The following is a 27,345-nucleotide window of genomic DNA, read 5'->3' as shown; positions in this document are numbered from 1 at the left end:
ATGTCTTCATTATCGATTAAGGTATCAATTACGTATATACGATATTTGGTCATTTTAAAAGATTTTTATTTCCGGTGGACTGAATACACGGCTGTGTTTTCAGTCCACTGGTGGACTGAAAACACAGTTCCAAAAAAAAAAAAGGCTCAAACGATAGCTGCAGTTTCGAATCTTTATATATCCTGTGTAATCTTATAACTTATATATTCTTATAAAAAAAGAATATTAATAAACTTTCTGTTCCAGATTTCATTTTGAAATATTTGATTATCCACATTTCGGGACTAAATTAAGTCAGCTTCTTATCATATCGATCTGTTCGTCGTCCGGTCTGATTCGGCCATTTTGTTGATTTTGCAGAGGGAAACCAACGTTTTGTGTGTGTGTGCAGTGCAAACGTTGAGACAGCCAACATGTCTCGACGAGACCGAGATGGCTCTATCTATGTAGGGCGATTATCAAAAAGTACAAGAACTAGGGATTTAGAGGACATATTTGAGCCTTATGGGCGATTACTTCGATGTGACATTAAATATGGTGAGGCACTGAGTACTACTGAGACTGAGACTGAGACACTTGCACTTTCTTATTCATATATTTAATATTCTTAGTCTTAGTACATGTCACTTGGAATTGTAACCGTGACTGCCTGTACTATTATTACACCATTCTATTACTATTATGTGACTGACTTATTGAACTTAATCAAAGTAAGTGCCTTTCGCTTCCTAATCATCCGATCTGGACGGGGACGCCTGGGCTGCCTCTTCTCTTATCATCTGTTCTGTGTCCTTTCCTTCCACAGTACAGTTCACGGTCTTTTGCTGTGGATGCTAAGTTCATAAGGTCTTCCTTTGATTTTAATTCTTTGTTATTTTGAAGGCGTTTAAGTAGGTCTCTGTTGATGACAGTATAAATTATACTAGAGAGGTGGGCCTTTGGCCTACCAACCTCCACTGCACGTCCAACTCGCCTTGAGCATGCATTCACGTAAAATATAAAGATTAAAAAAAAAACCTACCTCTGTTTCAAAAACTAGCATCTTTCAACTTTCTAAGAAACATTTTGATTTTTCAGAACTTTAGTTCGTTAAAAAAATACCGGCCAATCTGACCCGTTGAGTCGAATGAAAACGAAATTTTGTTGTTTACACGGTTCAAAGGAAATGCTGTAAATAAGCTTTCATGGACTTCCTGTGTTGTTTTTATAGTGTCACGTGACCGTTTTGAGAAATTTGTCGTCTGCTACAAATAATTAGACCGGTAGGGGGTAGATATTTTCGTTGGAGCAGAGAAAAAGTGAGTATTATTTCTTGGACTTGTAGAGAGGCCTAGGGTCCACCAGCAGACCAGTTGATTGAATGAAAGAGAAAAAGGCCTTTTTTACCCGCCGCCACCACCACCTTGAAAGAGTGGAGGGGGGGGGGGGTGCATGCCGACGAGAGGGAGACGTGTCGATTGGTGACCTTGGTGACGTCGAGCATCTCAAGGATGCTGGCAGTTGCAGTTGCAGGTGTTCTTAACCCCTTAACAGCGAAGCTAATTTTTTGCTTTTAGATAGTAGTTTGCTCCCTTTATCTTTATTATTGTTAACGGGGAATACAGCGTTTCCACCAAGAGAGTAGTCAGACTATCGCAACTCGGACTTCAATTGTCTATAATAGTTTTGCCGTTACTTGTCTTTTGATGATAGAAGATTTGGTGTTAGGTCAAAGATCGAATTTCGCCGCTAAAAGGTTGCATTGCTACTGGGTTTGTTTTCCCCCCCCCCCCCCCCCCCCACCCACTTTTTTTTTCTTCTTTTTTTTTTTCACCTTAATATTGTTGATTGCTGCTATTTCCTTTTTTATGATTAGCAAGTGCCGTAGGAGTCTCACAGGATGCAGGAGTACTGCTGGTGGACCCTAGGCCTCTCTACAAGTCCAAGAAATAATACTCACTTTTTCTCTGCTCCAACGAAAATATCTTCCCCCTACCGGTCTAATTATTTGTAGCAGACGTCAAATTTCTCAAAACGGTCACGTGACACTGTAAAAACAACACAGGAAGTCCATGAAAGCTTATTTACGGCATTTCCTTTGAACCGTGTAAACAACAAAATTTCGTTTTCATTCGACTCAACGGGTCAGATTGGCCGGTATTTTTTAACGAACTAAAGTTCTGAAAAATCAAAATGTTTCTTAGAAAGGTGAAAGATGCTAGTTTTTGAAACAGAGGTAGGTTTTTAAAAAAAATCTTTATATTTTTTACGTGAATGCATGCTCAAGGTGAGTTGGACGTGCAGCGGAAGTTGGTAGGCCAAAGGCGAGGCTCTCTAGGCAGTTTAGTGAGCAGCAGCAGTGGCAGTCAAATTTTGACCCAACTCGCCCATAGGAAAGTTGTGACTGGAAATTGCCGTTCGCGTTTTGGGGGGTTCAATTAAAGATGCATAACTTCGTTATAAAGAGGAATCGCAGATATTTTGGTATCATTATTTTCGTCTTTCAATTTCCTTTTAAATGGTGCCAATTAAGGAAAAATCCATTTATAATTCCAGAAGTTATATGAAGTTAAAATTTGGCAATTTTTAAATGCATTTATTTTTTTATTTACCGCGTGTTTTTAAAATTGAAACGCTTGTTTTTAGAATAACATCTAAACTTTATTCATGCCAAATTTCAGGGCTTTTTATCGATGCGCAGACACCTTTTAACTCTGCGCCGAAATGCCTTGTTTACATTATCTTCTCATCATGGCTGCCGGGCGATATCGATATTCATATCGATATTTTAAATTTAGTTATGTATTATGTTAAATTTAGTCCATAATATTTTCAGTACTATTATTTACTATGTTTTTATTTTGAATACATACTTTCACATTTATAGGCATTTTATAGTTTTTGTTTTAAAAGTTCGTATATTTCTTCTCTTTGTGAAATTCGATATTAATAATATCGATATTTTAAAAATACCAATTGCTTTAATTTAATTTTATTTTACTTTGCCATCAAGTCATCAAGTTTCTTTCCCATATGTTTAAATATGTTTATCATTTGTATCCATATCTTAAAGGCATCAGCCTAAATAATTATTATGGTAAGAAGTTCTATTAGTTATAAATTTTGACACCCCCACACATTGAGAGAGAAGGGAGGGGTAGTGGGGGGAATAAAATTATATTAATTGTCAGTTCAAATGATGTAATAACAATAAACCCAAAGTGTTTCAGCAGAATTTTTTAAAGTATTAAAAGCCAGAACTTCCCTTCTAATTATAATAGGGAATCTGTTTCAATTTATTTGAACTTTTTCAATCTACCATTTTATTTGATTTATATGCAATTAAATTGCCATAGGTAAAAATAAACTCATTATGTCATTACACAACATGTTTATATCTTTTCATTTAAATACTCTCAAACCCTTTTTTATTCTCTATGTATTAATTAAAAGCGGGTAATTATTTGCAATTGTTTCAGTGAGATATTGGGGATGAATCCAAAAGTGATAGAGCAAATTCTTTCTTACGTCTAGCCGAGTTTTTGATTATGTAACATTTGCGTCATATTATGTAATAATGTGTTAATTTGAAATCTTTATCTTCCTCTTTTTTAATGTAAATGCATTTTCCTCGATAAGACTAACATTTTGGTATACAATATATGATAAGAACTCCATATTGACTGTTTTAACCATTTTTTATTAACATCAGGCGTTTTCGGTCACAACTTTGCAATGGTAATTTTGGGGTAAAAATCGGTCTGAAATTTCAGACTTTGAACTGCCGTAACTACATTTCTAATCAAGATAGAAACAAAATTCAAACTGTTTTGTAATCTCTGTTGCCAGCTCTTTCATATGACATTGGTTTCAAGTGTCTGAGGTACATTTAAAATTTCTATTAAACTCCCTATGAAAACGAAATTTTGTTGTTTACACGGTTCAAAGGAAATGCCGTAAATTAGCTTTCATGGACTTCCTGTGTTGTTTTTACAGTGTCACGTGACCGTTTTGAGAGATTTGTCGTCTGCTACAAATAATTAGACCGGTAGGGGGTAGATATTTTAGTTGGAGCAGAGAAAAAGTGAGTATTATTTCTGGTACTTGTAGAGAGGCCTAGGGTCCACCAGCAGTCAAGTTGATTGAATGAAAGAAAAAAGGCATTTTTTTATCCGCCACCACCACCTTGAAAGAGTGGAGGGGGGGGGGGGTGCATGCCGATGAAAGGGAGACATGTCGCTTGGTGAGCTTCGTGACGTAGAGCATCTCAAGGATACTGGCAGTTGCAGGTGTTCTTAACCCCTTAACAGCGAAGCTAATTTTTTGCTTTTAGATAATAGTTTGCTTTTATCTTTATTATTGTTAACGGGGAATACAGCGTTTCCACCAAGAGAGCAGTCAGACTATCGCAACTCGGACTTCAATTGTCTTTAATCGTTTTGCCGTTACTTGTCTTTTGATGATAGAAGATTTGGTGTTAGGTCAAAGATCGAATTTTGCCGCTAAAAGGTTGCATTGCTACTGGGTTTGCTCCCCCCCCCCCCCCCCCCCCCCCCCCCACACACACACACACCTTTTTTTTTTCTTCTTTTTTTTTCACCTTAGTATTGTTGATTGCTGCTATTTCCTTTTTTATGATTAGCAAGTGCCGTAGGAGTCTCACAGGATGCAGGAGTACTGCAATTAACCCTTTGCCAGTGACACTGATTTTTTTGTTTTCAAATATTAGTCTTCATTTATATTATTTTTTAATGCAGAAAAAAAAAACGTTTCCACCATAAGAGCAGTAAGAATATTGATAAAAAGCGCCTTGAGCACGTTGGGTGGATATTGCCCTATATAAAAGCTCAAATTTTTAAATTGTAATTTGTTTTTTGTCTTTTGATGAAAACGGTAAGATTTTATTTTTGGTCCAAGTAAGATTGATATTCGCCTTTAAAAGGTTAAGTTGTTTGTTTTTTTTTTCAGGTTTTTTGTTTTGTTTTTCAAATGCGGATACGCTGCTTCTTCATTTTTTTTCCCTCAACTGGCAAGCTATCGCTGTACTTACCCGCATGGCTTGCACACACAAAAGGATACATCAAAGTCACAAAACCTTACATCCAGGTCACAAAATCAGACAACTAGGTCACACATCAAGACATCTCTGTTTCATTTATTCCAAGATAGCAAAACAAACCAGACGTCTTGGAGTTCGAAAGAGCTTTCCATAAAATATTCGGTATTTGCAAGACCCCCAGAAACCAATTCCCTATACAGCTCTTGTGCACGGTTACTTATGACCTTGATTTCTTTCGTACCCACCCCCAAAATCCCACTTATTGTGTGTTATAGGCAGAATATAATAAATAGCTGGGCTGCCACATGCGTGACTAAATTGGCCAAAGAGAGAATCTATACTTTGGCATTAGACACCCATTACCTGATGTCTTGGTTTTTAATCCTAGCCTAGTGAGAGAGAGAGAGAAAACAAAACAATCATACATGTATCTGCAAACAGTAGAACGTTTTCATTTTACATTGAGATGGGAAGGGGAAGGGATAACACTATGAAGAGAGAGAGAGACAGGTGGGCGGGGGATGGGGGGATAGTAAGGGGGAATGGGAAAAGATGAAAGAAACAATGGGTTGCCTGATGACGTAGATCAAAGGATTGTTACAGCGGTGTTCACGGTGCGTACTTCGTGAAATTTTAACCGTTTACAGTGACACTGATTTTTTTTTTCTCCAGATTGCATATGCAGAATAAATCGTTTCCACAAGAGAGCAGTAGTAAGAGTATATTTCAACTCGGGCTTCAATTAAACTATAAATCGCAAAGCTTGTCTTTTAATGATAACATTAAGACTAAGATCTGGAGTTTGGGGAGTGTAAGATGGAATCTCGCCATTAATGGTTAAAATTGTTTTGATAAAAAAAAAACAAAAAAACTCACACACACAGACACACACACGAGCGCGCGGGGTCAGGACAGCGAGGACCATCACTGACAGAATGTTGCAACGGTTAACCGGTTTACGTGTACATAGATCCTGAGGCTAGATGCCCCGTTACCGTGTACGTAGGCACTCCCAAAAAAAAAAAAAGAAAGAAAGAGACACACACACACATACTCACACACACACACACAGTCTCGCATCCTCTACGAACTAATTTTGCGCACCAATTTTTACTGCACTTATGCACCGAATTGCATACCTATCTAGGGACACTTTTTTCCGTATCTTTTTCTCTATAAACTTTTTTTAAAACCTTTGTTTTGCGCGGCAGGCGGCAGGCACCAACCATTGGACAGACGTAAAACACACACGATTTAGCGAGGAATGAATCATGAAAATATTTAAGATATAATTTCAAACACAACTTTTGAAATTCATCAAGGATTGTCTAGTACCGAATGTTTTTTGATAGAAAACAAATGTATCTTCAAATCTAAACTGCTTTTGACGGTAAGCGGTAAGTTTTTTATTTATTTTTCTGTCCAAACGAATGATTTGTCCTGGTATAGAAGCTAAGTATTGGTAACACCTGCTCACCTCTCTAGAGTAGGCACTTGCAAGAATTTTTCAAAATAGTGATATCGGTATTAATTTAGCGTAGAAAAATAAAGGGGAGTGAAACATTTACTAAAGTGAAAAAATTATGGCTCTATCTCAACTAGTTAAAAAGTTATGACCTTTTATGTGGTGAAAAATCTCTATAGAAGCTTAATAGGAAAATGGTAGCGTCAATTGCCAAGGACCTTGACAATTGTCAAATCGTCAATTGCCAAGGACTGTGTCAGTTCATCAACTACGCATGTGTACTTTTAACTGCCACGGAGTACCTTTCGTGTCATGAAGTGATGCATTGCCACAGAGTGATGTTATGTATTAATATTAATATTAATTAATACTCTCTTTTACTCTTCTTTCTCTCTGTGTGTCGTTTTCTCTTTTTTTTCTCCTCTATTACACACACACTCTCTCTCTCTCTGTCATTTTCTCTTTTCCCTCTCTGCCATTTTTTCCTCTGTGTATGTATTTCTCTGTCATTCTCCCCCCCCCCCCCTCTCTCTCTCTCTCTCTCTCTCTCTCATATTTCCTCTTTTTGTTACGGACCTTGCCAGTTGGTAGATCATCAACTATTTACTAATAATGCCACGGATTGATCTTGTTGCACAAATATTTTACGTTAATTATTCTGTATTAAGACGATGTGCAGTATATTTCCTTTAAAATAAAGGAAATCTTACTTTTCTTTTTTAATCTAGGACATCTTGGCAGGGATTTGCCACCTCGTCCTTCTGTTTTTTTTCCCCCGCTGAATCCGAAATCAACAGTAATTTTTGTTTGATATTATTCTAAATCATCTTGGAATTCGTGAAAAGACATAAAAATTAAAAACAAGTGCCAACAAGTGTGGACTTGATCCTTTCCACAACGATTGACAAGGAATGAGTGAATGGCGAATGGAAGAAAAGCAAGTGACGGGGTTCGAGATTCGTATGCGCACAAATCGAGGCTTGACTGAAATCACCACATGCAGCTGATTGAGGCCCGACTGAAATCACCACATGCAGCTGAAGAGTTCAAATTTGACTCCTTGGCAATTGATGAACCGTCAACTACCAAGGACTCACTCCTTGGCAATTGACACTTCCTAGGAAAATATGTGACCAAAACACAGCAACCCAATGGATAATCAAGTATAATTCAGAAACGGCTTCAGATACAACTTTGAAATTTTTACATGTGGTAATTCATCATCTCTGTAATACATTGCAAACAGAAAAATAATTATTTATTGAGAGAGAAAGGTATAGTTTAGAGCTGAAACAGCTGAAATCAAGGAAAAATAGATCACAACATGCAAATGAATGACCTATTGGAATTTTGGAAAAGTCGACAATTAAATATTTATTCACATGTAGATAGACCAAATACACCACTGAATCGGCGTCATTTAGTTGTTCACTTTGAACTTTTCAAAATGAAAATAGACCTCATGAAAGCAGAGATATGGACTGATAAATGTTTGAGGTGGTGTATTAGTGTTTAAAATGGTCGAAAATAGGTGATTTTAAAAACTTCCGCTCCCCCGTTCCCCTAAATTGAACAGACGTCCGTCAAAGGATGAAAAACGTCAAAATCAACAGTGAAAAATCAATCGAAAAAAAAAGGAAGAGAATTGTAAAATTATAAAATGAATGCATGGACATGAAAACGCCAATTAATTGAATAATTTAAAACAAAAATAACTTCCATAAATGGAATATTTTGTAAGATATAAAGATGTAAAGTTTTGATGTGGATTGACGAAGTTTTCTCTCAAACCCAGCAGACGACAGGAAGTGAATCAGAATAAGAAAATGGCAGCTTCTGTAAACAATCGAGGCCAATTACTGTTTTTTGGGGAGCTCTAACTTGTGCAAACATATTTTGCTCTGAAATTTTTAGAGAAGCTACTTTAATATGTATGTCTGAAGGACTTTTTTTATTAAGAAGGACCATCTCTGGTTTAAAAGTTATAAGCGTTTAAACACATATACTCTCTTTACGCAAAGATTTCTCAAAATCATGATATAGGAAGATAATAATATTAGCATCATTGTATGCAGAATTTTATGCCCTTTCCAATGATATATAATACATGCCATTTCATTCCACTGAGAAAGAAGAATGAGCTTTTTAAAATCACTCCTAAATTTTTTCCCCTTAAAAACGGAAACAGAAATCCTCGCCTGTTTTCAACTCGCGAGAGCTACATCTTGCAAGTGCCTAACTAGAGAGGTGCGCCGGGGTTACCAATACTTAGCTTCTTTAACTTTAACCAATACTTAGCTTCTTTAAGGGGCGGTTTGGATCTTTTCCAAAGAAATTGTAATTACCATTCTGTATCGTCATTATAGGTTAAAAAACAACATTTATGGTGAAAACTTTTAATTATCTGTGTTGATAATGATACCCATTTTGCGACCTAATTTGGGGGTCTGACATAAAAAAATATAACAATCTTGTGGCAAACGTTCCACAAAAACCAATGAAGGAATGACCTCCATATTCTTCCCTCTTGTCAACATTGTACTATAGTGTGTCACCATAGAGAGATTTTACGGCTTTAGCTTATGGAATTTTTATTAGAACATTACAAAGTTGATAATCAAAATGTTATTACAAAATTGACGTTGAAAATTCAGCATTAGGATTATAATTCAAAATTCACATATCTTATCAAAAAAATCTCTCTATCGTGACACAATACATTATCTCTGTGATAACTGTGGAAATTTTCAGACAATTTCATTGAATAGATTCAGAGAAACGTTTGACACAGTATCCCATACCCTTAGAAATATGACATTTTGAGAAAATAGCAAAATAGCTTCCCGTTTTTCACACTTTTCTTACTATCTGTACCATTTTCGACTGTGTTTTTCATGCCTTTATAGTCTACTTTAAGAATTTGGACTTCAATTATATTATTTCTAGGGTAATAAAATATCAATTTCCACCAAAATCTCAAAATCAATTTTTCGAAGGATTTTCCTAATAATTAGACCCAAACCGCCCCTTAACCAATACTTAGCTTCTTTATCCTTACTAATCATTCGTTTGGACAGAAAAAAAAAAAAACTCTTCCCGTCAAAAGCAGTTTAGATTTGAAGATGCATTTGTTTTCTATCAAAAAAATATTCGGTACTAGACAATCCTTGATGAATTTCAGAAGGGGGTAGTTTCTCTGTTCAAAGAATTTAGTTTTACGTTGAGTCCGAATTGTTTATTGTATATTATTGAAGCCTGTGGGGGCGATCCACAAACAACCGAGATGTTGGGTGCAAGGGAGACAAGGCCCTGAAGTGAGACCATGATACGAGATCAAAAATGAAAAAGCCGCTGACTTTACTCGGGAGGCCAAAGTCACGGTCTATCATGCCGAAATTGAAATTTAAAAAAGAGTACAAAAATAAATTTCTTATGGGGGGGGGGGGGAATAATTGGGGTATGATAATAATGTTAGCTACAAACAAACCAATATATAAAAAAGAAATAAATTAAATTCAGAAAAAAAGAACCCCCCCAAAAAACACCAAAAAATCCACAACATGAAGAAGCAGTCCTATAAATGAATACACGGTTAACCTAGCAACAATCTAAAAATATTGTTTTAAAAAAATTAAATTAAATCTTGTGTGGGCGACCGGCCGATAACTTGCAATCTCTTTTCTGACATTTTTTGGTGTGGGGTGAGGCAGGGGTGGGGGGAGCGTAATTATAAAGAGCCAGAAGAAAAAAGAAAAAAAAGCAAGAACTGCAACAAAAAAAACAAACAGGCAAGCAATAAATAAAAGAAGAAAAAACTCGCCTCTTCAATATAAAGAAACAGTTCTATAAACGAAAATACAGTGTTGCGCTTACGCCTGGAGACCATAATCTTGGTCTCCCTAGCCAAATTGGCCAATTTTGGCTAGGGAGACCAAAATCTTGGTCTCCCTAGTCTCTACCATTAATGAAAATGTTGCTGCATACGTCCATGAGGTTCAAATAGTTATAGATTGTAGTTTAGCACGCTGCTTAGTGATTACCGATGTACGTTTATACAACGATAATAAATAAAAGAATAATAACAATCATTTTAAAAATCAAAAGTGAAAAGAAACATGGCACAGAAATACTGATCTCAAATAAATAAATAATTTTAGAAAGGAAAAGGCTATTCGGACCCGAGTCTGAATTGCTTCCCGTAGCAATTCGGACCCGAGTCTGAATTGCCTCCCTTGGCAATTCGGACCCAGAGTCTGAATTGCCTCCCATGGCAATTCGGACCCTAAGTCTGAATTGCCTCCCGTGACAATTCGGTCGTCGTAAACACACACACACTCATGAGATCTCTAAGCCATTAAAAATAGAATAGTCACACATACACACACACTCCCCCTCCCCCTAACAACCATTTCCACAACACAAGAGCCGGCGGTTTTTTCTCTTTGATCTCGTATCACCATGTTCTCCCGGGCGTCCAGTGCCTCGGTCGTTTGTGAGTTAACCAATGTCTACTGATAGTATATAAGAAGTCACTGCCCCAATCTCATTAATTTTCTCTAATAGGACCTAGTCCAGTATTATCTAATAATATTAGTATTAGACGGGACTCTGCCCCTACCCCAGTGGCCGGGCTCTATTGCATGTTTTGCTGCCAAGAATCGCCTCTATTTTTATAATTTAGAAACAAAACAGCATATTTTTTTAATTAAAAAAAAGAATTAAGATACTGCCTTTTGTCAAAACCCCTACTGCCTTTTTAATAAAACGCTCAATGCCCAAAGTCATGTTATTTTCCTTTCCCCGCACTTTTTCGCGGCCGCAAATGGCAAAATATATAATGTAGATATGTCATGCATGTATCTTTTGCAACATGCTCATGGCAAATCAAATAAATCTTCCAATCATTACACAAAGACACTCTTTTATCTATGCGAGGGCAAATTGATTGTTAACATTAACAATAGCGATTCCCAAAGGACACGAATATTTAGATCTATGTTTTGTTTGTTTTTTTTAAAAGTCGCTTGCAACACATAAGGAAGAAATTGGATAGTAAAAAGTTCTAGAATTACAATTAAAAAGTACCCAAGAAAAAGTAAGACAAAGAGGAATAATAGATCACCGCTTTTAAAGGTTTGTCATCTTCGGGAGCTCTAAAACATGACTTGTTCGCTCACTCGCCCTCCTACCGACTGATAACTGAGAACGAGCAGCTCTCCCCCCCAACCACGCTTCCACTTCCGACATTTCCTGTGATTGCGCAGGCGCATTGTGGCAGGAGTCCGAATTGCCACTGGAAGCAATTCAGAATCGGGTCCGAATTGCCATTTTGTTTTAGAAAATTAAAATCAAAGTTTTTATAAAGAACATGATAAAAAGTTTTTGAAAACAAAAAATAAAGTAAATAAAGAAAAAAAAATAAAGAAAAATATGTCTACACCGGGAAATGAACCCGTTACTTTCAAGGTTAGAGTCTGACAGCTTGTCCACTGCGCTACGCAGCCACCTGACTGTTCATCACATTTTACTATCCAATGCAACTTCTATTTTCTGGTTTCCTATTTCGATTTTTTAAATTATTATTTTTTTGTAAATTTATTAGCAAAAACATCCTACAGATGTCACAATATAACTTTCTCCATGTCCAAATACAGAAACACAATATCGCTGATAAATTTGGGTGGGATGCGCATGCGTGAAGAAGGTGTATAAAAACGATCCGTTAAGATACATCGTCAACAGAGGTGCTTAAAAACACTACGGTGAATTAGGCACTTTGATAACATTTTCAAACTCAAAATATGTTAATTTGACCCAGTCAGGGGGATGGGACTTGAAAAAACATAAAATTTGATACCTTGTTTGTTTCTCTACGACTGACGGTTCCAGGGTTATTTATATTTTTCTGTTGAGATTTGTTGTCAATTTTACAGAGAGAATCTGTGATCTCACGACTGCCTTAACTCAAGTGACGCGGCATTGCATTCCGGAAAATACACTGACAGTGCCTAGTTGCTACAGCTGATCAGTTGAAACAATGGCAGCTCGCCTAGCAGTATTTCAATATTTAGCACCCATCCCAGAAAAAATACTTTTTTGAGCTAATAGCAGTAATTTGTGGTACAACCTTTACATTTTCTTTAAGTAGGCACTTTGATAAAATTTTCAAACTCAAAATATCTTAATTTGAACCCGTCAGGGGGATGGGACTTGAAAAAACGTAAAATTTGATACCTTATTTGTTATCCGTAGTGGACTGTATTACATAGTTTAATATGACGCAAATGTCACATAATTTAAAAAATCGACAAGACATAAACATAATTTGCTATATCACTTTTGGATTTATCCCCAATATCACACTGAAACACTTGCAAATAATTTCTCTTTGATTTAAAACATAGAATAAAGAAGGGTTTGAGACAGAATTTAAATGAAAAGATATCATGTTGCGTAATGACATGAGTTTATGTTTACCTGATTATTGATGGATTTTATTATTGTCTCATTTTCTTGAGAAAATAATTTATGCTCCTCTTTGATAGAATCCAGTCCAGAACAGGCGAATCTGTTCACACTGAATTTTATTCAACTTGTTTAAGGCAGATTTGTTCACACTGAATTTTATTCAACTTGTGTAAGGCAGATTTCGTCAGGAATAGAGGGTATCTGCTCTAACAAAGTCATACTGTACATTTACTTTTTTTTACAACTATTTTTCCTGTTTTCTCTGTTTTCAGGTGCTGAAATGGGTGAGTTTTAAAGAAAATAAATTATTTTTATTATTCTTTCTGTTTTTTTGTGTTTTTTTTGTTTGTTCAAAAAACATTTTAAGACACACGTATCTGTGTCTAGAATCAACTCTGCAAGTCTTGCCTATCACTATCCGATCTTTTTTGAAAAACTTAGTCCTTAAACTGAATTTATGTAAACTATGATAACATGAGCTTTTCCCAGATCTGACCATTCAGTTCATGTAATTGTTTCAACTAAGCTGTCACAGCTTGTGTTATGAAGTGATTGCTAAGAAACCGAACCAGATTTTAAAATGAGTAATAATAATAATTATAATATGTTACTTAATTAGAGCTCAAATTTCACATAGGTTCTCACTGACGCTTTACAATATTAATTGTCATTCAAACATTCATTGACAATTTTGAGAACACATATGAAGAAACAAACTCACACACATGCACACAAACTCATGCACAAATACATTGACACTCACATAGATACACACACATGCTTACACCATTATTACTCACTAACATTTATAACTATTCTAACGATCGATTAATTACCAAAAAAAAAAAGAGACAAAGAACAACAAAATTAAGAAGAATCAATTGCAGTAACCGCATGCCTGCCATCCCAGAATTTTCAGACTTGTTCCGGAAATTTTAGAGTAATAATAGCTGTATAGGAAAATTGTTTTTATTGTTAAATGGAATGTTCCCTTCAATTCAAATCTACCATTCCATGCTAACCCTCTATAAAAATTGAAAATTAATACTATTTGCTGATACATATACCCCCGTTTATTTTTTAAAAATACACTTTTAGCTGACCTGCTACTTGTAAAGGTTTTTACAGACCTTACTGCTTTCTGCTTTACAGTATTACGACAACTTTCCTTTTTCTGGCCAACTTTGAAATTTTCTTTTTAGATTCTGATCTAAATTTTTACATGAAAAATTATGTACATTGTATTATTCCCATTATCATTAAGCATACCCAAACCTGGCTGTTATAGTTATAACGAGAAATTTGTATAAAATTAATACTTTGTCTCCAAATTCAGAATCTCGCTATCATCTCTTAACGTTAAAACTTATTGAGCATGAACGTTCATGCCAGACTTCATAAATTTAAGGATTTTTAATTTAATGCTTTTGTAAGTAAATTTTAAAAAATGAAAAATAATTTTAAGTTAATTATAGTGGCTATGATTTGCATCTCCTAAAAATTATGAATTTTTAATAGCTTTCTCAGGGCTGAGAATCTATCGCCCCATCCTCATCACAATTCATTTTTCAATTTAAGACAAAATGAATGAATAACACTTACCACATCCACTACTATTAGAACCACCACCACATCATCATTTCTACTGCTACCACTATAACAACCACCGCCACATGATCATCCCTACCACATCACCAACTCACCAACCATACAACCACCACTACAACTACAACCGCAACATCATCATTCCTATCAACACTACTGCTACATCTACCACCACATCACCAACCCTATCATAACTACCAGTACTTCTACAACCACGACAACATCATCAGTCCTACCAGTCTCCACCACTACTACTACAACCACCATCACATTAACATCCCTACCACCACTACTAATACACAACTACCATCAAATCATCATCCGCACCACCACCTTTACCACACCCAACACAGCATCATCCCAACCAATACTGCTACTACAACCACCATTACATCATCATCCCTACCATCAGTAAAATTACAACCACCAGCACATCACCATCCCTACCACAAATGCAACAACCACCACCACATCATTGCCCCTACCACCACAAATCATCCCTTCCACTACAGCTACAGGGTGCATTTTTAGTAGGAGTAAAAGCCTTTTTTTTTTTTTTTTCTTCAACCTCATTTTGACTTGGTAGTATACCACTTTATTTCATTTATGATGAGAATTGCTGATAAGGCCATAAATAGGTTAGTTTAATTTCTAGTTCATAGTTTCCACAATGTATCTGTATCATGCATTTTGGGATATTACAAATTTTTATCTTCCAAGTTGTTGCCTGTAGTATGAAACGGCAGTATGAAACATGAATGTGTTGGAAGAGATTTTAGATTTTTCAAAAATGCTAAAATTGAACTGTATTAATGTAGCATTTTCATTATTCACCAGCATTTGCTTTCATTGACTTTGAAGACAGACGAGATGCAGAGGTGAGTTGCTTTATTTTATTATAATCTGAAATTGCTTAATTGATGGTGGTAGTATCCATATCAGATTTTTATATATTTATACCCCTCTTAATTAAAATTGAGTTTCAGGAGAATGGCCATCGTTAATATATTTGGTTTATAGTATTCGTCATGGATTGATTGGATGGACTAAATAAAGGTAATAAAGCTTTGATAGTTTTGAGGATTTCATTATGTACTAGCTCACCGATCCATTCATTTCAATAAATTTGAATGTTACTGAAATGAGAAAAATCCTCCCCCACCCCAAAACATAGACATCAGCATTTTTGTTCATGATTTATAAATAAAGTTCAACTTTACAAATTTTTTTTCCTTTTGAGTAAACAACTGGTTCATGAATATCCATTTGTGTTTCTCTCCTTTTGGACAAGCAGGCGGGACATAAGCCTCCCTAAGCATTACATGATGCTGAGCCCTAGAGAGTAGTCCACTTTGCACTTTCCTAACCTATGGCATAGCCTTGCTTTCTTCGTGATGTGGGTCCTAGTTGGCCGGCTACAAATTGAATTTCCCTTGAGCCTGGTTCAGTCCAATCCATAGTCCGGTGGTATGCACCTTGCCAGTCGACAAGCCTTTCCATAGCCAGACCATTTGTTGCCTGCATCAAGACCTCCAAGAACTTTTTTTTTTCCTTTATTTTTTTTGTTTAAAAATTATTATTTTTTTTTCCTTGTTGGAACAATAAGGGAAGTTTTAAAATTTCGTCAGTGTTTGTAATGGGTTCTGATGCACAGGAGCAAAACATTTTTTTTTCTTTAGTTTCAGATGAGAACTTTAAAGAATCTTGGTTTGAGTTTAGTGGGAATTAATAGTAGACTTTCTTAAACAGTTTAAAGCCAAACAAAATTCTTTTAAAAATTCTTGAGAAATTTTGATGCCGCATTGCTTTGAGTTAAATTGTATTAAGGGTGAAATTAAATTTTATTGTAAAATAGAAAAAGAAAAACCCAATTTAGATTGAAGTAAGCATTAATAGATGTTTTACTTTAAGGGACCTACTTTACTGTACCTTCGTCACATAATGCTGTTGCCAGTTAAACAGCTCTTGATAACACTGACAGCGTTGTCCAAGGAGAATCTCCAGCATCACTGCCACTCAATTTCCACTGTTTGGTCAGTGGAATTCCAAGTGATCCAGCCAGGTACCCGGCCTGTCCTTTGAGCCCAATAGTAGCCATGTGTATGCCATCATCAAGTCTAGTTCTCACTGTGGCCCTCTTAGTTCTCAGCAAGGCTGCCGTCCTGTTGTGACCTTGGAGCACTAAACCCTACCATACACTGCGTGGTTCGTCCGTATGTTTACTCATCTGTGTAATGTGCATTGTATGTAATTTTGATAATCATTTTCTTTTGATTTTAAAAATATATATTAGGTTATTCATAAGAATTAGATATAAACAAAAATTTGTGCTATATTACAGTTCAATATCTTCTTAGTTTAAGGCCCATATATCAGACCTGCCTTTACAAAAATTTTGTAATGCTCACTGGTTATAAATGATAACAGGTCCATAACTGCAGATTCTTTCCCCCCCCCCCCCCCCCCCCCCCCCCCCCTCTCTCTCTCTCCCTCTTTCTCTTTTTGATTGTGTATATTAAAATTATTGTATTGGTAGTGGATCATGATGTTGCATTAACGGAGATTTTGCAAATTATCTTAAGAAAGAGAGGGAGAAGGAAATTAACCTTTTACTTCCCAGCAATTGTGAACTGGCAGGTCTGATATTCTAAAAGGCATTTATATTAATAAGTACGATAATCAAATCTGCTTCTTCAGATTCATCAGGGCATATTTTGCATATCACTGCTGTCAATAAGTTTCAGGGCTGAGCCTGTGACCTAAAAGGTTTACCTCGGGTATTTCATTATTCTTTTATGTCACCTTCAAAGCAATCCCCTCGTGCATCTACTAACTGGTTTCCAAATGGTTCATAAATAACAATGAAGAATCACAAAACAAAACAAAAACTATCCTTCATGGCAGCAATCGTTTTATACAATTTATCATCCTGTAGGTCAACTACTAAACAATACCCTAGAAAAGAGAAGGTAATTCTTGAATGAAGGCAAATGTTGATCTTTCTTGAATAATACACATTTATTGAAGTAACATTAAATTACTAAAAACAGTTTTGTGAAAAATGTCAAAATAATTTGGTCGTATTTGATGCTAGAGCAAATTATTTACTTATTCCTAGCATTCACTGACAGACGAAGGCTTGCCAACTAGTATGATTATCATATTATAATACGCTTTGAGGTCCAAAATATGATAATATGGTCATGTTGTCTAAAATATGCTAAATGCAAAAGTCAAGAATTTGTAACAAAAAAAGGGAAAAAATGATAAAAGTGGAAAAGTTGAAGGTAATTAAATATTGTCCACCTAGATAAGAATCTGAGTAGTGAGACAGATGATTGTCATAGAAATTACAGGATTTCCTTGATAAGTCTCAATAAATTCAGCAAATGTTAAATTAAAAATTTTGGATGATAGAATGATTTTTTTTTGGAAAAATTATGAGAAAATTGTCATAAATTTATGGAAAAATATGATAAATCGTTTTTAATGGTTGAAGTTCGTTCGCAAGCCTGCAGACATCAGACTTAGCTTACACTGACTTTTGGACATAGATTGTCGTCATATGTGATGATTCCTAACATATTGACTGATTTAGAGGCATTTTTACCCTTATGAAAGAAAGTTTCATGTTTCTTTGTTTATTGTTACTCTAATTATGATTCCATGCTCACTTACCTTAAAATCAGACTTCTACTAAAACCTCCTAATGAGATTCTAATAACCAATAATTATTTATTTATTTTTTGCAAAAATTGCTTTATTGATTATCGTAAATTCACCAAGTTTACTGGGTTCGGTGTTCTTCATCAGTTGAAAACATTTAAACTTTCTGACATTTATGTTTATCTGTTCGTATCCAGTGTGGATAAAATTGACTCAGCCTTGAAACTTGTTGGCAATGTAATTAATGTTAAATTTGTTTATAACACAGATGAGGATAATAATTAGTGAAAGTTAATCCGAGAAACTTGTTAGGTGTTGTATATCAAAATATGATTTAACCTTAGGAAATAAATTGATGTTTCATAAATCGAGCTGTGCAAGGGATTGGTTACAACTTGGGCTTACATAAGTTTTGGCAATACCAGCCACTTCTAGATCTTGTTCCACATTTTTAATAGAGGTTCAACCCATTTCATTTACACAAAATATCTTATATAAGTCGAGAACAATAATTAATGAAAAATGAATATTGTCTGGATCATTTAATTTTTGTTACTCTTTTGGTCTAGATTTTTTCTGATGCTAGAACCGACTACCCATTTTCAATTTCAACCGGCGCTTGTGTTAAAACCCTTTAGGAGTTTTTGTTGTTGTTTTGTTTAGTACTACTATTTCAGAAAGAAACCATGTAAGCAAATAATGATGTGGTATTACGGTATTACAAATATGCAGACATGCATGGCATATAGGACAGTGAGTTTTTCTCAGGACCACATTTTTTTTTGATAAACTCTTATCTGTATTTGTTCTATGTGGCACATAAGACTATTTGCAGTCTTATGTGCCTCCTTGTTTACTGCTGTGGTTTTTGTCTGACCTTGTGTCTTCCTATTCCTAAATAGATGGTCATCATCATGACACATTCCATACTAGAGATTTCCCATGTTTGAACTCTTAATAATGATGACCCTTGGTTTTATTGGAATTTACTGTCCTCATTGTGAGAAATACAAGAAAGGACTTGATTCAACATCACGATGGAATTGGCATAGTTTGATATATCCTTTGAAAATTGTCATCGGTGAAAATGATATGATCAACTTATTCTCAAATCCCCCTATCTTGATCACTTCAGGGCTGATTTTATCTCCATTGTGAAAAATAAAGTAATTCATCTTTCTGCCCTTAAATATTTCAAAATGTTTGTTTTGCATTAAATTTTTTTCTTTGTTATGCTTGTCATCAGGATTGTGTTAAATATGAACATGGACGTGAAATCAATGGTCAGGCCATCATTGTGGAATGGGCAAAAGGAAAGGACAGACGTGGAGGAGGGCCTATGGATAGACGTTCAGTAAGTTCTTTCAAATATAGATAAGTCCCAATTGTTTCCATACAGTTTTATGTCTGGCAGAACCTGATAAATTTTTGTTGATGCCTTATGTGAATCAAAGGAGATTTATTTCTTCTTTTTCATTCTGCAACACCACAGGATTGCATCTAGGTAATATTTTAGTTGAGAAGTTTGTACATTGACCTGAGTGGAGGTCACAGGGTCGAGATACCTTTCAACTCATGGTGAGCGAGAAGCCTGATAGAGCAGGTAGATGCACCAAAAAATTAAATTAGAATAATAACATATGCATAGTATGTTGATAAATATTAGTGCCGCGCTGAGGACCGGTCCCACGGTCCTTTAGCTGATAACCGGGGACCAGTCCCAAAGTGGAGAACTGTTGGCGGTCCTCTCTTCTTATAACCTTTCAGTGGTCCCAGTGATTCTCGCGCCATACTACTGCCGTGTCTTTGTCTCAACGATTCTTTGCCTATCTTCCACAAATCACCACCCATCCACATAATTAATCGCACCCACCCCCCTTTGCTATACACTAAACGACACAGACGACCATCTCCCTCCACTCCGCACACCGCCCTCTCATTGTGGGATGGGGGCAAGCAGGAGTCGCCTGGCAATCATCAACGCCTCGGACGATTCCATTATACGGGGTAAATTTCAAAATTTAATACACCATAATGATCGCAATGACATGACAATGATCTATGATGATGGCAGCACCCCTCTTCTCTAATGGGTTATTGTTTGAAATGAATGTGACTACTAAAGATATCTGTGTGTGTGTGTGTGTGTTTCGAACCTAGCAAGTCCGATTTTTTAAAATCTCTTGTCACCACTCCTTTCTATCGCATTGTTGTCATTTAAAATAATACAATAATATTAAATTTCGTTTGGTGTTTTAACTAATCAAATACTATGAGTTTCACATGTTATATCTTCCTTCTTAAATAACAGTTATAACGTTTGTATTAAAAAAAAACCCCAATAGAATATTTGGGGGCCCCTTAGCTTAGTTGATAGAGCACTCTCTTTACACGCAAAGGGCCAGAGATCGATCCCGGGTGCAGTCAAGCTTTTTTTTTTTCTGAACTCTCTGTCTACTCAGCAGTGAATGGGTAGCTGGGTTTGTTAGATCTGGCGAAAAGTACTTTGGGATATACTAGGGTCCTATCCAAAGGTAGAAATATTTTTTAAAATTTAAAAAAACCACCAAAACATTGAGCTTTTTTATAGCAGAATATCCACTAAATGTGCTCAAAGCGCTTTACAATGGGTCCCTGACTAATAGCAACACGTAACATGTAGAACGACACATGACGCCTGTCAGGCGATGTTACAATTTTTTTTCGACACAAAAGCCTTAATGCAAGTAGCTATGTAAAACGCCTGGTTTTATTTAAAATGCCAATCTAAAAGTGACTGGCGTCCTGACAATTAAGCAGACTATATAATCACAGTTGTATTGGTATAAAAATCATCACGATAGTCCTTGGTTAACTATTTAAATTTCATTCGCAAAGTTTTGATTTGTTCTGTAAAATCAACGAAACCATCGTTAAGGCTTTTCCGCAGGCACCCCTCGATATATATATATATATATATATATATATATATATATATATATATATATATATATATATATATATATATATATATAGTTTACCTAATTTAAAAAATAAAAATTGTTTGTCACCAGAGTTATGATGAGTGTTTTCGCTGCAGACGGACTGGCCATTGGGCTAGAGACTGCCCAGAGTTGAGATGGGGTGGTGGTGGTGGTGGTGGAAGAAGAGGAGGTGGAGGTGGAGGAGGAGGAGGAGGAGGAAGATGGAGGTCTCCTTCACCAAGACGAAGGTATGTTTTCATAAATTCATTTTTTAAGAGAGAGAGAGACGAAGAGACAGTCTGTGTGTGTGTGTGTGTGTGTTTGTGAGAGAGAGCGAGAGCGAGAGAGACTGAGGGTGAGATAGATAGATGAGAGAGAGAGAGAGAGAGAAATTTGAATGGATTGAAGTTATTGTTATGCGCCTAGAGCTTTATTGTATAGAGGATTGGGCGCAATATAAATAAATTTCATTATTATTATTATTATTATAATTTGTTGAGTCTGGCTTTTGCCGATAACAAGGTCTCTAACCCAGAGACCTTTGAGCTTGTGTTCTTGGGTTCAAAACCATGCAGTAGTCAGGGGGTCTGGCTTTTACATACCAATTGCTTTTCAAGTTTGTCTGTGCTTCTCAGTCTCCTCATGATAGAGACATATATTGGTCTAGCAATGGTTATCCCGCACAAATCTTTGGGCCTCTTTTTCGCTCACGAAGTGCCCAAATTCGCGACAAAATGTGGGACGAAGCCGTTCCGTACATGCTATTTTAAAAAATTAGTTACGAAGCTGTTTATAGATGAATATGACTGAAAGTTGGCACACAGAAAAGAGGTCATTTTAGATTATGTCAAGCGACAAAACTCGTACAATTACCAGAAGACCGTTAAAAAAAGATTTTTACTCTTTGGAGTACAATATTTCTAAAATTACAAAGAGGAGAGATTTTGTCGCTCATAAGGTTATATATGCACATTTCTTCTATTTATCTTTCAAATTTCATTGGATTATGATAAGTACTTTTTCCGCATTCTCATAAAACATCAACCCAATTTGCATTTCAATGAGTGAAAATATGGAGACGGTCATTCTACTCCACCATCGCGCAACACGAAAATGACATGAGCGAGGCAAGGCTGCCAGGTGGCCAGACTTTAACCTGACCAAATTCGACTTCAAAAGTGGCTAAATAGAAAATCATATGGCTTTCACTATCAAGACTGGCCCACTTAAAATGAACTAAATTTTAACAAACAGAAAATTGAATAGACTAGGATAAATGTCAATGAGACAAAAATAGATGAATAAAATTTAATAAAAGAAGCAAAATTATATATTTGGCCACACACGTGGCCATCTGGCAACTTGTTCGCGGTGACTGACGACACAAATCCTCGCGCGCTTTTTTAAAATTAAAGCATTGTTTCATTGTTATGTCATAGGGGATAGTAGATTCTCTCTCTCTCTCTCTCTCTCTCTCTCTCTCTCTCTCTCTCTCTCTCTCTCTCTCTCTCTCTCTCTCTCTCTCTCTCTCTCTCTCTCTCTCTATCTCTCTCTCTCTATCTCTCTCTCTCTCTCTATCTCTCTCTCTCTCTCTCTCTCTCTCTCTCTCTCTCTCTCTCTCTCTCTCTCTCTCTCTCTCTCTCTCAAATAAATACTAGAAATAACATAAGCCATGGTCTCACGGGACTGATTGATAATAATTTAGCAGGCATTTTTCGTTTGATTTGTATGTGTTGTAGACACAAAATTACACTTCGGAAAAGTTCCAAATGATCAATATTATGTATATTTTAAAACAAAATTATAGTTGACCCTAGCCATACAGCTCTAAAACTATACAAGTTAGAACTTTTCTGATGTCTTCATCATATTTTCTGATAATTTTGCCATAAAATTGCCAAGTTTTAATATCTTATTCCACGTATTAAGCGAGATACAGCCACAAATCAGAATAAAACGCAGAAAAAGCGTCCCATATTTTCCGTATTTTTCTCTCTTTGTGAGTCATCCAAATATATGACATCTTTGAAACTGCATAACTTTGTTATATATTAATGGATTTCCAAAATTCAAAAAGATTTTTACTCAGTGGAGATAGGGCTTTGATTCAAGAGGAGTATTTCTCACAAAAATAGAAAACAAAAATTTTCATAGTCATTGCTAATTGGTCATGGAACAGTCAGAATCTTAATTTACCGGAAATCATGAGGCTATGGCAACTCACTAGAAGAATGGAACAGTTAACACATTTGTGGTCACAAAAAATTGATCTTTGTATTTTTTAAAATAAGTGTGATAGAAAAAACACATTTTCTAAAAGTTGAATATTTTATCAATAATTTTAAAACACAAAGAATAAGAGTTTATGCAATTTTTAAGATCTATGACATTGTCTGTCTACAATGTTTTAAAATCTATGCCATTGTCTGTCTACAATTTTTTTTAATCTATGACATTGTTGTTCATCTCTTTGAAAGTCAAGGAAAACAGGACTTCAGTCACCTAGCGTCAGACAGTAGATTATGAAAGTTGAATAAAAGGCTATAAATTCAATTATCCTCTTCTGTTGCTTGTGGATGTGTTAGGTTATACACACATGCATTGAAAGAAGTTCTACAAATTACACACGTGTAGTTAAAAGTCTTTGTCTGATTAAAATCAACCCTCTTCACTCTCAAATCCCTTGTCAGTACATGGGTGTGGGTGAAGAGGAAGGGGGATGGGGGGGGGGGGGGGTGTCTTCTAGCTTTCTTAGTTGGTTAAAATCTCTCAGACTGGCCACACACTAGGTGAAGAGTCAAGTTAAAGTATTAAACAATCAAATTCAAGTTTAATTTTTGTAGTATTTTAAATATAGGAGGATTCATGGACCATTGTTTTATTTGAGGTAAGCTTAATATTTCTTATTAAGAGAAACAACTTGGTTATCAATGTCCATTCATTTTCTATTGGATTTTTCCTTCTATGAATTATTTATTGACAGTATGAATCGCTTTACTTCATTTCAAGAAGTTTACATAATGTTGTTAAGTCAATTCCAGGAATGATTTGTAAAGGAAATATGTAAGGCTACTTTTAAAAAACAAAAGTTGGTGGTGGTGGAAGGGTGGAATGTTTTGAAGGACCTGAACCCCATACTTTCTCACCCCCTCCCTTCCCCATAGCCTTTTAGTCTTAAAAAAACCCAGAAAACTTTTCAAATTCATTTTAAGGACCATTTACCAACCCCACCCCCCACCCTCCCCATCGATTAAAAATAATTTTTTTTAGCTAGACATAAAAATTTAGTCCTTTGACCTCCCATGCGGGGCAAGAGGTCAAGCTGTGCCTTCTATCCCCTTATATCTGCTTTCCTAGTTGCTCTCTGTTTTTTTTTCCTTGGGAATGGGATTACTTAGTTTTGTCCCAGCCCAGGCTGGAGTCCTTGACTAGGAGGGAAACAGTCAACTGTATAGTTATAGTTTTGAGAGATGATATTTTTTCCCTTGTACATCACCTCTCTGATATGTATTGTTAGTTATGTATTCTGTAAACATTTGAATCTGTTCCTCTTAGTGGGATCCTGTGCTAGTGTCTGGATGAGACTTTGAGATGATCTCAAACTAAGTACATTGATGGTGTGCTCTTGGAATCTACACCTGTTCACTCTTTGAACCAATTCCCTTTTGTCTTACTTTTTCTTCAGTGCTTGATTATAAGTCTAGAATATTTTTACTATTCCATTTTCTTCTTTTTACTGGTGCTGATGTGACCTAAATGTGTCACATGTGTCGTAAAACCCCTTTAAAATATGTTCTCATTCCGAGAAATCCTTTTTGTTGTGGCATTTGGATGCTATATTTGTCCTTTATTTGGTAAATTTGAGTTATTGTCATAAACATAATTTAGACATTTTATTAATTCAAATTGCCTGCTTATCATGTTTTTTGGTGGACTGAGCTCTAAGACATTTGTAAAGAAGCATTTTTCTGTCAGACTATAAAATGGTAATTTGATGTTGAATTGTTTTGAATTATTTCACAGTTTTAAGGCATTATTATTACAGTACAACACGCATTTGGCACATTCACGGGTTCAACGAACAAGGACAGAATTCCCAAGTCATGTCCTTAGTAAACTTTTCACGGCATCCATGAACGGTTTTACAGTTTGGACAAACTTAACTGAGACTTATGGCCAACACACACACACCTACAGAAAGCAGAGCAGAGCAAGTTGCATTGTGCTGTAGCCTTTGTGAACTTAAAGCCTTAAACTGACCAAAAAAGTCATAAATCAAGGCGACGATCCACGATCGCGAAAAAAAAAGTTGATTGCTATGAGTTGTATTCAATAGTTCAACCAATAGAATCGTTTATTAACTGGAGCACCACAAACTACAACTGGTTTTTCATTTTTAAAAAAAACTTGTAATCACCGTTTGTAATGTGACGTAATTTTTGGTCAGTCTCAGGCATCCACACATTGTGAATATTTATCACAATAAATATTGACACACTCATTAAGGAATTGCATTGCGATATCTGACATTGCCATGCTTATTTTTCAATCGCCTGTGACAAGCACTGGATAGCCATGGACTCTGGCTATACTTCTTACGAAGGGTACGCCTGTGTAGACCAGTGCCTTCGCTTCTCCCACATCCTACCATGTTATCCTGCATGCCATGTTCTATGGTGTGGTGGTGTGTGTTTCGTTTGTCTAAGCGAGTAAATCAGCAATGAATGATATTTACTATATTGCCAACAAATATGCATGAATCTACAAGACCAGGATGCGCAAACAATGAGGTCATATTGATGCTGTGCATTTATCCAAAATGCTCTCAACATCCGCCAGTCGGATACACCTTATCAACACACAAAACTGTGTAACCCTAAACGTTTATAGTCTGATTGATAGAATTTAGTGAGAACTACTCTTAAAACAGGCTGGTTAAAAACAATAACAAAGAATTAGTGACGTCAATTTTGTTCCTTGTATACTTGTGCAGAAGGCTACATCACAGTTTGTCTCTCCTGTCTTACAGTCGTGTTCACATATTCGTCGAAAGACGGATTCGACAAACATTTTCAGCTGTCCCGTGTAGTTCGTCAAATGCGTGTTGCACACTAATTTCAATCTATCCAAGACATTAATGTTGTTTCAAATTGATCTTGAATGTTCAGGTCAAGATCTCGTTCCCGGGACAGGAAGAGGAGGAAAAGCCGCAGTCGTTCTCGCGATCGTCGTCGTCGTAGTCGCTCAAGAGACAGGAAAAGGAGTGAAAGTGGTAGCAGAAGTAGGTCCAGGGAACGCAAAAGAAGCAGAAGTCACTCTGATGAAAGGCGTAGTCATTCCAAAGATCGAAAGAGAAGTCGCAGTGACAGCAAATCACGCAGTCGTTCACCTGAGGGAAAGAAGAGCACTTCTAAAGACAGGAAGAAAAGTGCATCAAGGAGTCGTTCCAGATCAGGATCTAAGTCGAGGTATATTTTGTCCCTTTTCTTATGAGACCTGTATTGGGCGGGGTCCTCTGGCCTCCCATGGGCAGGAGGTCATGCTGTGTCTTCTATCCCCTTATATCTGTTTTCCGAGTTGGAATGGGACTACTTAGTTTTGTCACAGCCCTGGCTGGAGTCCTTGACTGGGAGGGAAACAGTCAAATGTCTAGTTATAGTTTTGGGAGATATTTTTTTTTCCTTTTATATCATCTGTCTGTTATGCTTTGTAAGTTCTGTATTCTGTAAACATTTAAATGTGTTCCTCTTAGTGAGATCCTGTGCTGATGTCTGGATGAGACTTTAAGGTGATCTCAAACTAAGTACATTGATGGTATGCTCTTGGAATCTACATCTGTTCCCTCTTTGAACCAATACTCCTTTGTCCTACTTTTTCTTGGGCGCTTTGATTGTAAATCTAGAATATTTTTGACTTCCATTTTCTTATTTTTACTGGTGCTGATATTACCTAAATGTGTTGCAAGCGCCGTAAAACCCTTAAAAACAAACAAACGTATGAGACCTGTAAATCCTCCTGACAATAATACCAGTATTAGTCAACAATCAATCCCCCAGCTGTCTTCAGGCTTGTGAACTGATTCAGAAACTTAAATACTTTAAATGATAAACTTTATTGGTTATATATATATATATATATGT

General features: G+C 36.1%; 1 protein-coding gene and 1 long non-coding RNA gene across 2 annotated transcripts in view; both read left to right on the top strand.

Annotated features, from left to right (window-relative positions):
• The first annotated feature begins 309 nt into the window (after positions 1 to 309).
• LOC144978554 (uncharacterized) overlaps positions 310 to 27,345 on the top strand; it is a 42,510-nt gene continuing 15,474 nt past the window's right edge. The window contains exons 1-5 of the mRNA XM_078924767.1: positions 310 to 549; positions 15,414 to 15,454; positions 19,489 to 19,596; positions 21,296 to 21,453; positions 26,374 to 26,673. Of these exons, the coding sequence (XP_078780893.1) occupies positions 414 to 549; positions 15,414 to 15,454; positions 19,489 to 19,596; positions 21,296 to 21,453; positions 26,374 to 26,673 (743 nt within the window). The 5' untranslated portion in view covers positions 310 to 413. The remainder of the gene's footprint in view (positions 550 to 15,413; positions 15,455 to 19,488; positions 19,597 to 21,295; positions 21,454 to 26,373; positions 26,674 to 27,345) is intronic.
• Positions 1,904 to 27,345, top strand: part of LOC144978555 (uncharacterized) — a 69,289-nt gene continuing 43,847 nt past the window's right edge. The window contains exon 1 of the long non-coding RNA XR_013646532.1: positions 1,904 to 2,215. This is a non-coding gene — a long non-coding RNA (uncharacterized LOC144978555). The remainder of the gene's footprint in view (positions 2,216 to 27,345) is intronic.

The sequence above is a fragment of the Berghia stephanieae genome, chromosome 8 (assembly GCF_034508935.2).
Source record: "Berghia stephanieae isolate SIO BIC M18660-M18661 chromosome 8, UCSD_Bste_1.3, whole genome shotgun sequence".
Classification (NCBI taxonomy): domain Eukaryota; kingdom Metazoa; phylum Mollusca; class Gastropoda; order Nudibranchia; family Aeolidiidae; genus Berghia; species Berghia stephanieae.
The sequence above is the reverse complement of the archived record's forward strand: the minus strand, read 5'-3'. Positions and strand labels throughout refer to the sequence as shown.